This window comes from Gopherus flavomarginatus, chromosome 1, assembly GCF_025201925.1.
Source record: "Gopherus flavomarginatus isolate rGopFla2 chromosome 1, rGopFla2.mat.asm, whole genome shotgun sequence".
Taxonomy (NCBI): Eukaryota; Metazoa; Chordata; order Testudines; family Testudinidae; genus Gopherus; species Gopherus flavomarginatus.
Window position 1 is genome coordinate 99,267,994 of NC_066617.1, and position 13,010 is coordinate 99,281,003.

The 13,010-nt window shown below is 49.0% G+C and overlaps 1 protein-coding gene and 1 long non-coding RNA gene across 3 annotated transcripts; one reads left to right on the forward strand and one right to left on the reverse strand.

The window, feature by feature from the left end:
* Positions 1–5,932: 5,932 nt before the first annotated feature.
* On the forward strand, positions 5,933–11,815 carry DNAL4 (dynein axonemal light chain 4). 2 transcript variants are annotated; one of them, XM_050917753.1, is made up of 4 exons: positions 5,933–6,045; positions 7,758–7,978; positions 9,577–9,660; positions 10,601–11,815. In XM_050917753.1, the coding sequence occupies exons 2-4, from the start codon at positions 7,907–7,909 to the stop codon at positions 10,763–10,765; spliced, it is 321 nt and encodes a 106-aa protein (XP_050773710.1). In that variant the 5' UTR covers positions 5,933–6,045; positions 7,758–7,906; the 3' UTR covers positions 10,766–11,815. The 2 variants fall into 2 exon arrangements, with proteins under 2 accessions (XP_050773710.1, XP_050773717.1); XM_050917760.1 differs by having other exon boundaries at positions 5,957–6,045; positions 7,755–7,978.
* On the reverse strand, positions 9,672–10,594 carry LOC127031083 (uncharacterized). Its single transcript, XR_007768494.1, has 2 exons — positions 10,186–10,594; positions 9,672–9,810 (listed from the first exon to the last, which is right to left on the reverse strand). It is a non-coding gene; the product is annotated as an uncharacterized LOC127031083 (long non-coding RNA).
* Positions 11,816–13,010: the final 1,195 nt, after the last annotated feature.

Below are 13,010 nucleotides of genomic sequence, written 5' to 3' on the forward strand. Positions count from 1 at the left end.
TATACTCTTTCACAGTGAACAACACTTACATAGCACATGTGATTTCACTACAAGGTGGCATTTTGCATCTTAGGGTATGTCTACACTACGGGATTATTCCAATTTTACATAAACCAGTTTTGTAAAACAGATTGTATAAAGTTGAGTGCACGCGGCCACACTAAGCACATTAATTTGGTGGTGTGCGTCCATGGTCCGAGGCTAGCGTCGATTTCTGGAGCGTTGCACTGTGGGTAGCTATCCCGTAGCTATCCCATAGTTTCCGCAGTCTCCCCTGCCCATTGGAATTCTGGGTTGAGACCCCAACGCATGATGGTCAAAAACAGTGTCGTGGGTGATTCTGGGTAAATGTCGTCACTCATTCCTTCCTCCGTGAAAGCAATGGCAGACAATCATTTTGCACCCTTTTTCCCTGGATTGCTATGGCAGACGCCATAGCACAGCAACCATGGAGCCCATTCAGCTTTTTTTTACTGTCACCGTATGTCTACTGGATGTTGCTAACAGATGCGGTACTGCAGCGCTACACAGCAGCATTCATTTGCCATTGCAAGATAGCAGAGACGGTTATCAGTCGTTCTGTACCGTCTGCCATGCTATTATAAATTGGTGATGAGATGACGGTTATCAGTTGTTCTGTACCATCTGCCATGCTATTATAAATTGGTGATGAGATGATGGTTATCAGTCGTTCTGTACCGTCTGCCATGCTATTATAAATTGGTGATGAGATGACGGTTATCAGTTGTTCTGTACCGTCTGCTGCTGTCATGGGTGCTCCTAGCTGAGGTCAGCTGGGGGTGCAAAGACAAAAATGGGAATGACTCCCCGAGTCAATCTCTCCTTTATGGTATCTGAAAATAGAGTCAGTCTTGCCTAGAATATGGTGCAAGTGTACCAGAAAGCACAGCTGCTCAGCGTCAGATCCCGCAGAAATGATGAGCTACATGCTATTCTAGGGGGTGCCCCTGCAACAACCCCACCCGTTGCTTCCCTCCTCCCCCAACCCTCCTGGACTACCATTGCAGTGTCCCCCCATTTGTGTGATGAAGTAATAGAGAATGCAGGAATAAGAAACACTGATTTGTTAGTGAGATAAAATGAGGGGGAGGCAGCCTCCAGCTGCTATGATAGTCCAGGCAGGACATTAAATGGTGTGGGGGAGAGGAGCCCAGCATCCCGCTGCTATGATAGTCTAGGCAGTACAAATTCTTTTCTTGAGACATGAAAGGGAGGGGGCTGATGGAGCTCAGCACCCAGTTGCTATGATGAAGACGGTTACCAGCCGTTCTGTACCATCTACTGGGAATGACCAGGAGTCATTCCTATTTTTACCCAGGCGCCCCCAGCCAACCTCACCTGAGGCCAGCCAGGAGCACTCACAGACTGATGCTGATGACAGATAGCAGTCATATTGTACCATCTGCCGGAGAGGAGGGGAGAAGATACTTCTGTTCACTGCCGCAGCATCGCGTCTACCAGCAGCATGCAGTAGACATAGGGTGACATTGAAAAAAGTCAAGAAACAATTTTTTCCCTTTTCTTTCACGAGGGAGGGAGGGGGGTAAATTAACGAGCTATACCCTGAACCACCCCGGACAATGTGTTTGACCCTACAGGCATTGGGAGCTCAGCCAAGAATGCAAATACTTTTCAGAGACTGCTGGGGACTGTGGGATAGCTGGAGTCCTCAGTACACCCTCCCTCCCTCCATGAGCGTCCATTTGATTCTTTGGCTTTCTGTTACGCTTGTCACGCAGCATTGTGCTGTGGATTCTGTCTATCATAGCCTGGAGATTTTTTTCAAATGCTTTGGCATTTCATCTTCTGTAATGGAGCTCTGATAGAACAGATTTATCTCCCCATACAGTGGTCAGATCCAGTATCTCCCGTACGGTCCATGCTGGAGCTCCTTTTGGATTTGGGACTGCATCGCTACCCGTGTGATCAGAGCTCCATGCTGGGCAAACAGGAAATGAAATTTAAATGTTCGCAGGGCTTTTCCTGTCTACCTGGCCACTGCATCTGAGTTCAGATTGCTGTCCAGAGTGGTCACAATGGTGCACTGTGGGATACCGCCCGGAGGCCAATACCATCGATTTGCGGCCACACTAACCCTAATCCAATATGGTAATACCGATTTCAGCGCTACTCCTCTCGTCGGGGAGGAGCACAGAAACTGGTTTAAAGAACCCTATATATCGATATAAAGGGCCTCGTTGTGTGGACGAGTGCAGCGTTAAATTGGTTTAACGCTGCTAAAATCGGTTTAAACGCGTAGTGTAGACCAGGCCTTAATATTGAGTGCCTGCGGCTTTGGTGTTAGAGATCACAGATGCAGGTCCGGGCAACAGAATTCGGTTTGCATGCGGCCATGGTAAGCCATTGTCTTTCGGTTTCTGCAGCCTTCATATATCCAGCGCCCTCCTTTCCCAAATATCAAGCAAAGCCCGTTGAGTGCTGCGTCTTTCCTGTTAACGTGCAGCAGCAGAAACCAAACTCCTCCCCCCCATCCAATTCTCTGGAATGGTCGCTTTACCCCTCCCCCTACCACGTGGCTGGTATCAGGGAAGATCCCTGCTAGCCAAACACGAAAACGCTCAGCGCCAATCACCCCTCCCTTGTCCCCCTGCTTGGCTAATTGCAGGGAAGGATTTTTTGTCAGCCACAGGCAAACAGCCCTGTAGGAATGGCCACCTCTGTCCCCTTAATTAAATTCCCGTATTTCAACCAGGTTACCATGAACGATATCACTTTCCTGAGGATAACACAGCAAGATAAAGAACAGATGTTGCTTGAATGCCAGCAAACACCGGGACCACATGCTGCTTGGCTTTGTCATGCAATGATACCAGATTACTTGCTACATGCATGGCGTGGTCAAGTGTCCTACCATGGAGGACGGAATAAGGCTGCGCTGCCCAGAAACCTTCTGCAAAGGCTTTTGGAGTACCTCCAGGAGAGCTTCATGGAGATGTCCTTGGAGGATTTCCGCTCCATCCCCAGACATGTTAACAGAATTTTCCAGTAACTGTACTGGCTGAAAATGCATCCCAAGTCCTCAGGGCAAATTAATCATTAAAAAACGCTTGATTTTAAACCATGTTTTATATTTACAAAGGTACACTCACCAGAGGTCCCTTCCATGGCTTCATTGTCTGGGATACTAGCTTGGGAGGACTGGGAGGGTAATTCCATCAGGCTGAGAAAAAGATCCTGGCTGTTGGGGAGAACGGTGTGCTGTGTGTTCTCTGCAAGTTCGTCCTCCTCTTCCTCTTCCTCATCTTCCCCTTCCGCAGAATCCTCAGACATAGCTGAGATTACCCCCACCTCGGAATCCACGGTCAGGCGTGGGGTAGTGGTGGCAGACCCCCCGAGAATTGCATGCAGCTCAGCGTAGAAGCAGCATGTTTGTGGCCCTGCCCCAGACCTTCCATTTGCTTCTTTGGTTTTCTGGTAGACTTGTCTGAGCTCTTTAACTTTCACACTGCACTGTACTGAGTCCCTGGTGTGGCCTCTCTGCATCATGGCCTTGGAGATTTTTTCAAATGTTTTTTCATTTCGTCTTTTGGAACGGAGTTCTTTTAGCACGGAATCCTCTGCCCATACAGCAATCAGATCCAGTACCTCCCACACGGTCCATGCTGGAGCTCTTTTTCGATTCTCAGACTGCATGCTTACCTGTGCTGATGAGCTCTGCATGGTCACCTGTGCTCATCAGCTCTCACGCTGGGCAAACAGGAAATGAAATTCAAAAGTTCGCAGAGCTTTTCCTGTCTACCTGGCCAGTGCATCCGTGCTGTCCAGAGCGGTCACAATGGTGCACTGTGGGATAGTGCCCGGAGGTCAATAACGTCGAATTGCGGCCACACTAACCGTAATCCGACATGGCAGTACAGATTTCAGCGCTACTCCCCTCGTCGGGGAGGAATACAGATACCGGTATTAAGAGCCCTTTATATCGATATAAATGGCTTCGTTGTGTGGATGGGTGCAGGGTTAAATCGGTTTAACGCTGCTAAATTTGGTATAAACTAGAAGTGTAGACCAGGCCTAAGAGAGTTATTCAGGAACAGCTATTGGTCTTTAAATTCACATCTTGCCTTCATCTTAATTAACTTTCAAGTGTAGACAAGCCCTAAAGTACTGGTTTGCAACCTTTTTGGGCTAAGGACCCATTTGTAAACCTTGATGGCCTGTGGCAATGCTGTAAATAGTTCATAAAGCCCTCAAGTGGCCCCAGAACTGCCCTGGTCTATTTGAAGAATTGTCTCTTGAAAATATTACTTTCCCCACCTCCAAGGGGGAAGGAGGTGGCATTGCAGCACTGCTGCTAATGCAATGATCTTGTTGCAAAGGATTAATGAACAGGGAACCTCGAGGTAATGTCAGCATGAGAAGACAAGGTGTCAGGGTGGCATAGAAGTGTCATGACATCACAGCATGGCAGGTCTGCATATTGTGACAGCATGAAGGCATTGTGAAGTGGGTAGTGCTGTGGCATAGTGGTGCCCTGGCGTGATGGCCTCATAGTGTTGTGGCAGTATGGCTGTTTTATGAATTGCCAGTCTCAGTGGCACTAGGGAATGGATAGCATTGTGGCATAGAGGTGTCATAGTGCCATAGTGTCACAGCATGGATTATGCCATGGCATGGCAATGTGATGGTGTGCAGGTCTCAAAGTGCCATGCAGAGGCTGCTCTAGCTATATTACCAGCTAGGCATCTGCCTAGGGTAGCAGATCCCTGGGCAGCTGCCAAGGCTGGCAGATTTGATCCAGCTGGCCCCTCCATCATGACAGAGGGGCAGCTGGGACAATTTGAGTGATACTGCAACGCTGCACTCCAGGTTGCAATGCCACTCGCAACTGCCTAGCACATCACATTTGACCTGGCCACCCCCTTGTCATGACAGATCAGCAGCTGGGCCAATTTGAGTGGTATGGGGTGGTGGCACATGGAAGTGTTGCCTAGGGCTGTAGATTTTGTTGAGCGGCCTCTGGTGCCATACTGTCATGGCATGGGTGGTGCCACGGCATGGAAGTGTATGGTGCAGCAATTTCACTGCACCCTGGTGCCGTGGTGTGGAAGTGCATGGAGCGGCGGTCTCGCAACACCCTGGTGCCGTGCTGTGGAAGTGCATGGTGTGGCAGTCTCGCAGCACCCTGGTGCCGTGGCATGGAAGTGCATGGTGTGGCGGTCTCGCAGCACCTTGGTGCCATGGCGTGGAAGTGCATGGTGCCGTGGCATGGAAGTGCATGGTGCGGCAGTCTCGCAGCACCCTGGTGCCATGGCGTGGAAGTGCATGGTGCCGTGGCATGGAAGTGCATGGTGCGGCAGTCTCGCAGCACCCTGGTGCCATGGCGTGGAAGTGCATGGTGCCGTGGCACGGAAGTGCATGGTGTGACAGTCTCGCAGCACCCTGGTGCCAGGGCATGGAAGTGCATGGTGCTGTGGCATAGAAGTGCATGGTGTGGTGGTCTCGCAGCACCCTGGTGCCATAGCGTGGAAGTGCATGGTGCGGCAGTGTTACAGCACCCTGGTGCCATAGCGTGGAAGTGCATGGTGCAGCAGTGTCACAGCACCCTGGTATCGCAGTGTGGGTGGTGCTGTGCACACCAGTAGCATGGCATGCAGCCTTAGTGCCATGCTGTCACAGGCAGCGTTATGCTATGTAGGTGTCACTGTGTTGTCAGGGTGCCATAAGATCTATATCCCGTCATGCCGAGGGGCTAGTACCTGCTGTAACCTCTGAGCACAACCCCTCAAGAACCTGAACCACTGACACAAGGTCTCCCTCCCAATAATTGGGCTCACATGTGATCAGGCAGGTAAAAGACACCTACCACTCCAGCCCGGAGGAGGCGGAAGGACCCTTTCACGACATCGACCAACTTTGGAACCAGTAAGATGTTTCGAACTTTGCAAACCAACCAATGAGAAAGGGGAGGCGGGACTTCCGGCGCTGGTTGCTAAGACAAGCACGTTTCTCTCCTTAACAACCAAGCGAAGCTGATATTTTGGGTTCAGAGCCGAGGAGGCGCAGGTGAGACCGAGTCCTTCCCCCGCCTTCTCCCTCCCGGGCCCGCCCCCTCTCCTGCCAGCGGACAGGCCCCCGCCCCCCAGCCAGGGACCCCACCCAGCCGGGGCTCCCGCCGCAGCCAGGGTCCAGCCCCCGCCCGGGATAGCGCCGTCCCCTCCCCCCAGTCCCTTCTAGGTTCTGGTTAGAGCCCCTCCCTCCCCCGGCCTGTGCGATCTGCAGGGCCCCTCCATGATGGGGGGGGGGGGGGGGCTCCTGTCCTCATATGGCTTGAGGGCCGCAGCCACCCCAGTGGAGTCTCCACTGTGCTCTGAAACCCAGCCCCGCGCCCATCACCCAGTGAGGATCCCAGCATAAGGCACCAAGGCCCAAAACATTCTGTGTGTGTGTGTGAGATTATTTTTCCTCCCTCCAGGCCATATCCCCCCTCCGTCCCCATGTCAGGTGGGTCTGATGCCTGGAGCAGGGGGCCTGTGAAGGAGGCACAATGCTCAGAAGTGGGTCTGATGCCGCCAAACAGGAACGGGTCTCCAAGGAAGTTTCTGTGGGGTTGTTATAAACCAGCTCTATTTAAAATTAAAAGACTTTTATGGATGAAATGTCTCTCAACAGCATTTCTTCCCAGCCTGGTTGTGTGTTTAAACTGTCTGCTGTATATGAAGGAGTCTGAGATGGATTGTATGTGTCATGAGGCCTGGGGTTGTGGGTGAGACGTTTGGGAGATAAACCTGAAACACTGCAACAACTTAAAGGAATTGCCTCATTCCAACCACCTAGTTTGCTATCCTGTCTTCCACCATCTGGGATTACTGCTGACTGACTACTTCAGAGGGATGTGTAAAACTCCCACAATCCCTTCTGGGAGAACCCCTAGCCCTAGTTACTTTAGTTAGTATGTCTGCAGACTGGACTTACTATGGCCTCAGAGAGGTGTTGGGTGTTTTATTGCCTAGTGATGGAACATTAGCTTGTCAGGACCTCTTTTCAAAATACATTTATGATGCTCCTGCTTTCTCTGAAGCAGTAGGGGAGTGTCTTATGCCAGATAGGAGAACCAAAGAAGAGACCAAGGTGAAATGTTCTGAATTTGCCCATCAGAGAGTGCTGTAGGACTGCGTCACCTTCTGAGCGACTGGCAGGCATAGGCCCAGAGAAGTGGTGCTGCAGAGTTTGATGTGGCACTCCTGTGATTGGCAAACCCTGGAGTTGAAAAAAGCAGTTGAAAAACAAACCAAAACAGCCCATTAGCTATTTTCATCCTGAAACGCACACAAAATCTGTTCCTGTTGCATGCAAACTTTGGCCCCATTGTAAACAGTATTGTGTCCTGAAAAGAACAGGACAACAGCCTAAGGCAGAGGATGGTTGATGCCATGCTCTCTGTTTGGCTATTGGAAAGCAGTGCTGTAATTTCACTGTCCTGACCCCTCACTAGTAACCAAGCTGCCATCAAGTCAGAGCCCTATGTCTCTTTATGGAGTTGTGCCCCTGAGACGTGCAGCACATTTGAAATCTTGACTATAGAAAGTGACAACTTTTTGTAAGCATTTTATCTCTGTAATAAATTGTAACACAGCTCTCCAGGTTGATTATATACTGTGGAGAAGCAGTAAGCAATGGAGGAGATGGCAGGATTCACATCTTGCTTCTCATAGTGATCAAACTGGACCTTTTTTAAATTCAACTTTCTTATCTCCCCTCCCCCCTCTTTTTAGCAGTGTTCTTTGGGCAGAGAACCTCCTGCTTCTGCTGAAACTGTTCTGCCTGATTCTCAAGAGTTCCATCCCTCTGGCCCACCTGCACTGCAGCATCTGGCTGGTCCTAAGTAGGCACCTCTGCCCCCTTTCAAGGTCACAGTGGAAGGACCATGGCAGACACCGGGGAGGGGAAAAAGGAGGAGGCAGATTATAAAAGACTTCACAGCTTCCCGCTGATCAGGGTAAGAACAAGGGTGGGCATGTATGATCATGAGCATGTCAAGGTACAAGGATGGGAGATAAATGTATTTCATTCGTACCTACCCTCCAAACCAGTTTGTCCTCAACTTCTGAGTAGCTACAAGAATATGATCATATCATACCAATTCTATCTGAGGGCTGCACCCTCCTACCATTTCCCCATGTTCCACTCTACTGTGAGGCAACTTAGAGGCAGCCTGCTCCAAAATTTATTAATGTTGCCACTCAGTCAACCACAGTGAGCTCAGGCAATCCCTTTCTGACCCCACTCCTTCAGCGCTGAGCATGTTGCCTTTACAGCACTCCCACTACATTCAGGATACTCTGTGCAGCTTGTGGGGGGTTTTCGTTTTTTTGTTTTTTTTGTTTTTTTTTTAGAGGAGTTTGGATAAGAGACTTCTCTAGTCAATGAGATAATAGAACAGAGGGGAATGATGCGTAACTTAGATTTCCCTGTAGGGCTTATTGCAATAATATCTAAGGGCTGCCTACCTACTCTTACCACAATATTAGCACAAAATATTATGATCTATGAGGAAAAGTTAAATAAATCTTAAATTCAGCTTGGAATAAGCAGCTGCAGTTCCATGGGCGTGTCAGGGCTATAATCAGCAGTGTTGTAAATAGTGGTATAAATTGTTCAGAACGTAGTAATGGAGCATAACTTTTACCTATTTGGCATTGAGTAGTTGTGCAGAAATGAGTGCAGCTGACATGTTGAGGCTGTACAGGAGAGGAAAAAGAAATGAGGAGAGCAACTAACACACCTTCCCTTTATCTTAACTCCCTCATTAGTTAATTTTTTTTCTTGTACCTCCCTCTTCTCACCCCTTTATTCTGCCCTCACTCTGGTCTCCCATTGACTACACTGATGCAATTGAGAGCAGACCTTGACTCACTGCATGTGTCACACTTGTCTTGGAAACACAAGGAATGCCAAATTGGGACAAGTCTTGTTGCTGTGTCACTTACACCCATTTTCTTCTCCAGCTCTCCCCACTGCTCACAACACTCCTGAATTCGGCCCTAAATAGTCTTAACTTGGCTATGTGGCAATGAAGCACACCAGGAAGGGAAAGGGGAATGGTTTAGGGGGATCCCAGAGGTACAGCTAGGAGTGAAAGATGAAACTGAGCAAAGGGAAAACCTCAGTCTGTTAGGCTGTGGAATACTCTCCTAATGGAAAAAGCGGAAACTTCATCACTTGTAACTTAAATCACTGAATCGCTGGAATATAAGCAGGGAACAATTCTGCATTGACTGGGAGGGAGGGAGGAACAAGAGGTGACTTAATAAGCCTCTTCCATCTTGAGCATTTACATTTCTCCAAAGGCAGAGCTATTTCTGATCTCAAGCCCTTGGCATTTGAGCTCTCCTATGGGTGATGCTCTTGCATCCTCTGCGGTACAGATCAGAGGAGCTAGCATGTGTGATTATTTTTTTTCTGCTTGTATCCAAGAATGTAGGGCACAGCCGTGCCATGATGGAAGGAGCAGGTGACACCGGCTTATTTGCTCTTCTGTCTTGTGCCCAGCTCTTTGGGTTGCTGAGCTCCCTCTTGTTTGCTTGTTTTTCCCAGCACACAGACATGCCAGAGGAGATGCGAGTGGAGGCCATGGAGCTGTGTGTCACCGCCTGTGAGAAATATGCCACCAACAATGAGGTAACAGTCAGTGCTAAGAAGGTTATTTTGTCTGGACATGCTGGTTGCAGTCACTCTGTCTCCATACTTGGGGAATCTTCTGGAGCAAGAGTAGAGGGGAGGCAGAAAGGAGGTCAGACACTCTGGTCCCAATTTTCTGTTGCTTTGTTCCTGCATTGAGCACAAGGAGAAAAGGGAAGGGGGAGGAAAGGTGACTGGAGTCCCAGACTAGGCTCCCAGCATTGATCAGAGAAGCCTCAGGCCTTTTCTAACTTAGTCTGCGTTCCATGGCCTCTTGTAAGCAAGCTTTCTGTATTCTGAGTGAAGTGGGAGGAGGTTTCTGATCCAAGTATCACTTGGGGGCACTGCACAGGCAGAGGGGTTATGCTCCCTCCTGAATTAACATACTTGGCCTAGTACATCTCTTTATCCCTGGTTCTCAAGATGCTTTCTGGCTGAGCAACGGGACAGTCTGCTTGTTACAATGGATGTTCAGTGCTAGGAATGAGTAAGAACTAGAAGGGAGAGTGGGGGAGTTTTTCATACCTTCCATTTGCTCCCGTGCCCCAGTCCCAAAAGTTGTCTTGCTGATTCGCTGAAAGGAAACAGGGATTCCCTCAAAAAACAATAAAGAATAGTGATCTGATTCTCCTGTCAAACTCATTCTTGTGTGACTTAAATCCTGATTCAGACCAGTGTGAGTGAGAGGAGAATCAGGCTCTAGATACAGACCTCTAATATCTCCTACTGGGTTTTCAGAAGTCTGCAGCAAAGGAGTCTGGGTGCTCATCAGTGGAGCTCTGCTGTACTGTAACCTCATCCTAGCTCTCACCCTCCTCCTGAGAGTCATGTTAAAGGGAGGGCAACCGTGGAGAATTTGTATGCACAAATACACCCCTCCTATCTCTCTGACCTGCTGCTCCCTCTGCATACTCCTGGACTCTTTCTCTTTATTCCTCAGAGTGCCGCTAAGATGATCAAAGAGACAATGGACAAGAAGTTTGGCTCCTCGTGGCATGTAGTGATTGGTGAGGGCTTTGGCTTTGAGATCACCCATGAGGTGAAGAACCTGCTGTACATGTTCTTTGGCGGCAGCCTGGCTGTTTGTGTCTGGAAGTGCTCCTGACACATCTCCTTATGTCCAAGGCTCACCACATACAAGGGATTTCTTCATTCCTTTCACAGGTTTTTGTACAATCTTGAGGCAGGGCTTTATTTTTAATAGGAAAATGTGGAGATTTTTTTTCATACTTATGACCAAGTTCCCTGGGATACACTGTGTGTGTGTGTGCGTGTGTAAATCTGCTGAGTTATCTAATCCAAGTTCAAGGGGTATCTCACTTTGATCTTGTGTCTCTCTTTGCTTAAATGATAAGATTAGGCAGGAAGGGATCTGGTGGGTAGGTAATCCTGTGGGATGCTGTTTATGAAGCCATACATCAGATCTAGGAGTGTGTGTGAAAGGGAAAAGGGTGCTAACCCAGCCATGCCATCTTCTCCTATCTTTCCACACTATTTTCTCTCTTCTCTGAAGTCCCTCCTACACCATGGAAAGGTTCTGGTGACCAATGTCTGCCCCGCTCCAACGATCAATGTTGACAGTATTTCTCCCCTCTCATTTTCTTTCTGTCCCCATCTAGGATGACCTTTTGGAACAGGTCATGTGAAGGATCCTCCCCCACTGTCCCAAACAGTGCTAGGGGCTAAGTTTGCTTTCCTGCACCTCTCTCCCACTCTCTGGGACAAGAACATGACAGCTGAGCTGCCTGGGTGTGAGAAGAAAGTGACAACTTAGAAATCCAAACCCGGTGGGTGGTTGCTATGCAAACTGACCCCTCCTTTTCACACCCACTGAGCAGTGGCATAGCTCTAAAATGTTTGCAGTTTCTGGCACATGGGGGAGTGGGTGAAAACTCAATACAGCATTTGAATGCATCCTTAGCTCTCTGCACACCATGGGTGCCAGGATTGTGCACACTCCATATCTTGCTTAGAGGCTGGTAGTAATGGGGGAGCTCCATGTGAGCTGCCAGTTTGTTAGTCATTGGAGATTAATATACATTTGTTCTTTAGTCTGTTTTATCTTTTTAAAGCTGTGGGAAGGTGTTAAGAGAGAGAATGAACCTACTTGTATTTTACATATACGGCTTATTTATATGAATATGGGGATTTTTTTTAACAATAAAAAGTTTATTACAACAGCGGCTTTTGTGTTTGAGGTTTTCTCTTTAGAACCCATCGAGGTGGGGGCACAAAGGGAAGGCAGCCAACTGTGACTCGGTTCAGGCATCGTGCTTGGGACATGTCTTCACTCACTCTCCTGTTGGCTGGGTGACTTGTACCAGTTGGAAGAAGGAGGTCTGTCCTCTTTAATTTGGGTTTTGTGCTGGTGGAAGGATTCAGTGCTGAGGGAAGGTTGCCAGATCAATAATGCTGGAGAGCAAAGTCTTCTGTTTATCTCTGGAGCAGGTTCAACATGAGCAGCAGCAGAGCAGGCTACTCACACTCCCCACCTTCTGCCAATCTGCCTCGGCCCTGATCTAAAGGGGCAACCTCTAAAGAGAATTTGAGTCTCCGTGGCTCATTGGATTGTTGGCATTCTCAGAAGAGAGCCCAAGCAGTGCTACAGTCCATGCCAGTTCTTGTCTATTGAACAGATAGTAGTTAATATTCTTTCATGCTAATGAATAGTTAATAGCTGTGCACGCGCACACACATGCATGCCTCCTGGTCATGGGTGCCCATGCTAGGGTCAGGCTGACCTGCAGAGATCAGAGAGAGGGAGGGGGGTTACCTCAGCAAACAATCTCTTGGCCCCACCAGCCACCTGTTATCTGGTCATGTGGCTGCAGCCATGTCTCTGTGACCTGCACAAAACAACCACATTCTGCTGAAGTTGGCTGGTCCCCAGAAATTAGACCCCACGTCTGGAAGATAAAACTCCTCAGTTTCCTAAAGCAAGTGCAACTGGGTCATCTGGGAGGTTCCCATGTTCTCCTAAGCCTTTCCAGACAAGCATTTCCCTCTGCAGCCAGCAATCTTGGGCCATTCTGGAATGGGAGTAGCCACAGTCATTTTCCCTACTGGCTGGAGTGCACACCTTACAAACTTGTTCCATGAGTGCATCAGCAGTGGAGTTTCAAGGAGAAGCCTATTGGGCTGGCAGCAAGTGTGTTTGTCTGTGCTAAGGGGTGGGGAGAGGAGAAGAGAGGTTTGTCCTAGTGTGACTTTTCTTGCACCCAGTCCATGTGCTGTTACCATCATCCTACCATCGTAGAGTGCTTGAGTCACAGGTGGGGAGGGAGGTGGAAAACTGTAGGGTGGCATGTGTCAGCACCAACCAGCATGACCCTTCCTATCTGCCAGCTGGG

Bases quoted from the DNA above. Each gene is read 5' to 3' on its own strand.
- DNAL4 (XM_050917753.1), top strand. From the start codon at position 7,907: ATGGCAGACACCGGGGAGGGGAAAAAGGAGGAGGCAGATTATAAAAGA. The intron at 7,979-9,576 runs GTAAGAACAAGG...TGTTTTTCCCAG, and splicing joins ACAGCTTCCCGCTGATCAGG to CACACAGACATGCCAGAGGA. The intron at 9,661-10,600 runs GTAACAGTCAGT...TTTATTCCTCAG, and splicing joins AATATGCCACCAACAATGAG to AGTGCCGCTAAGATGATCAA.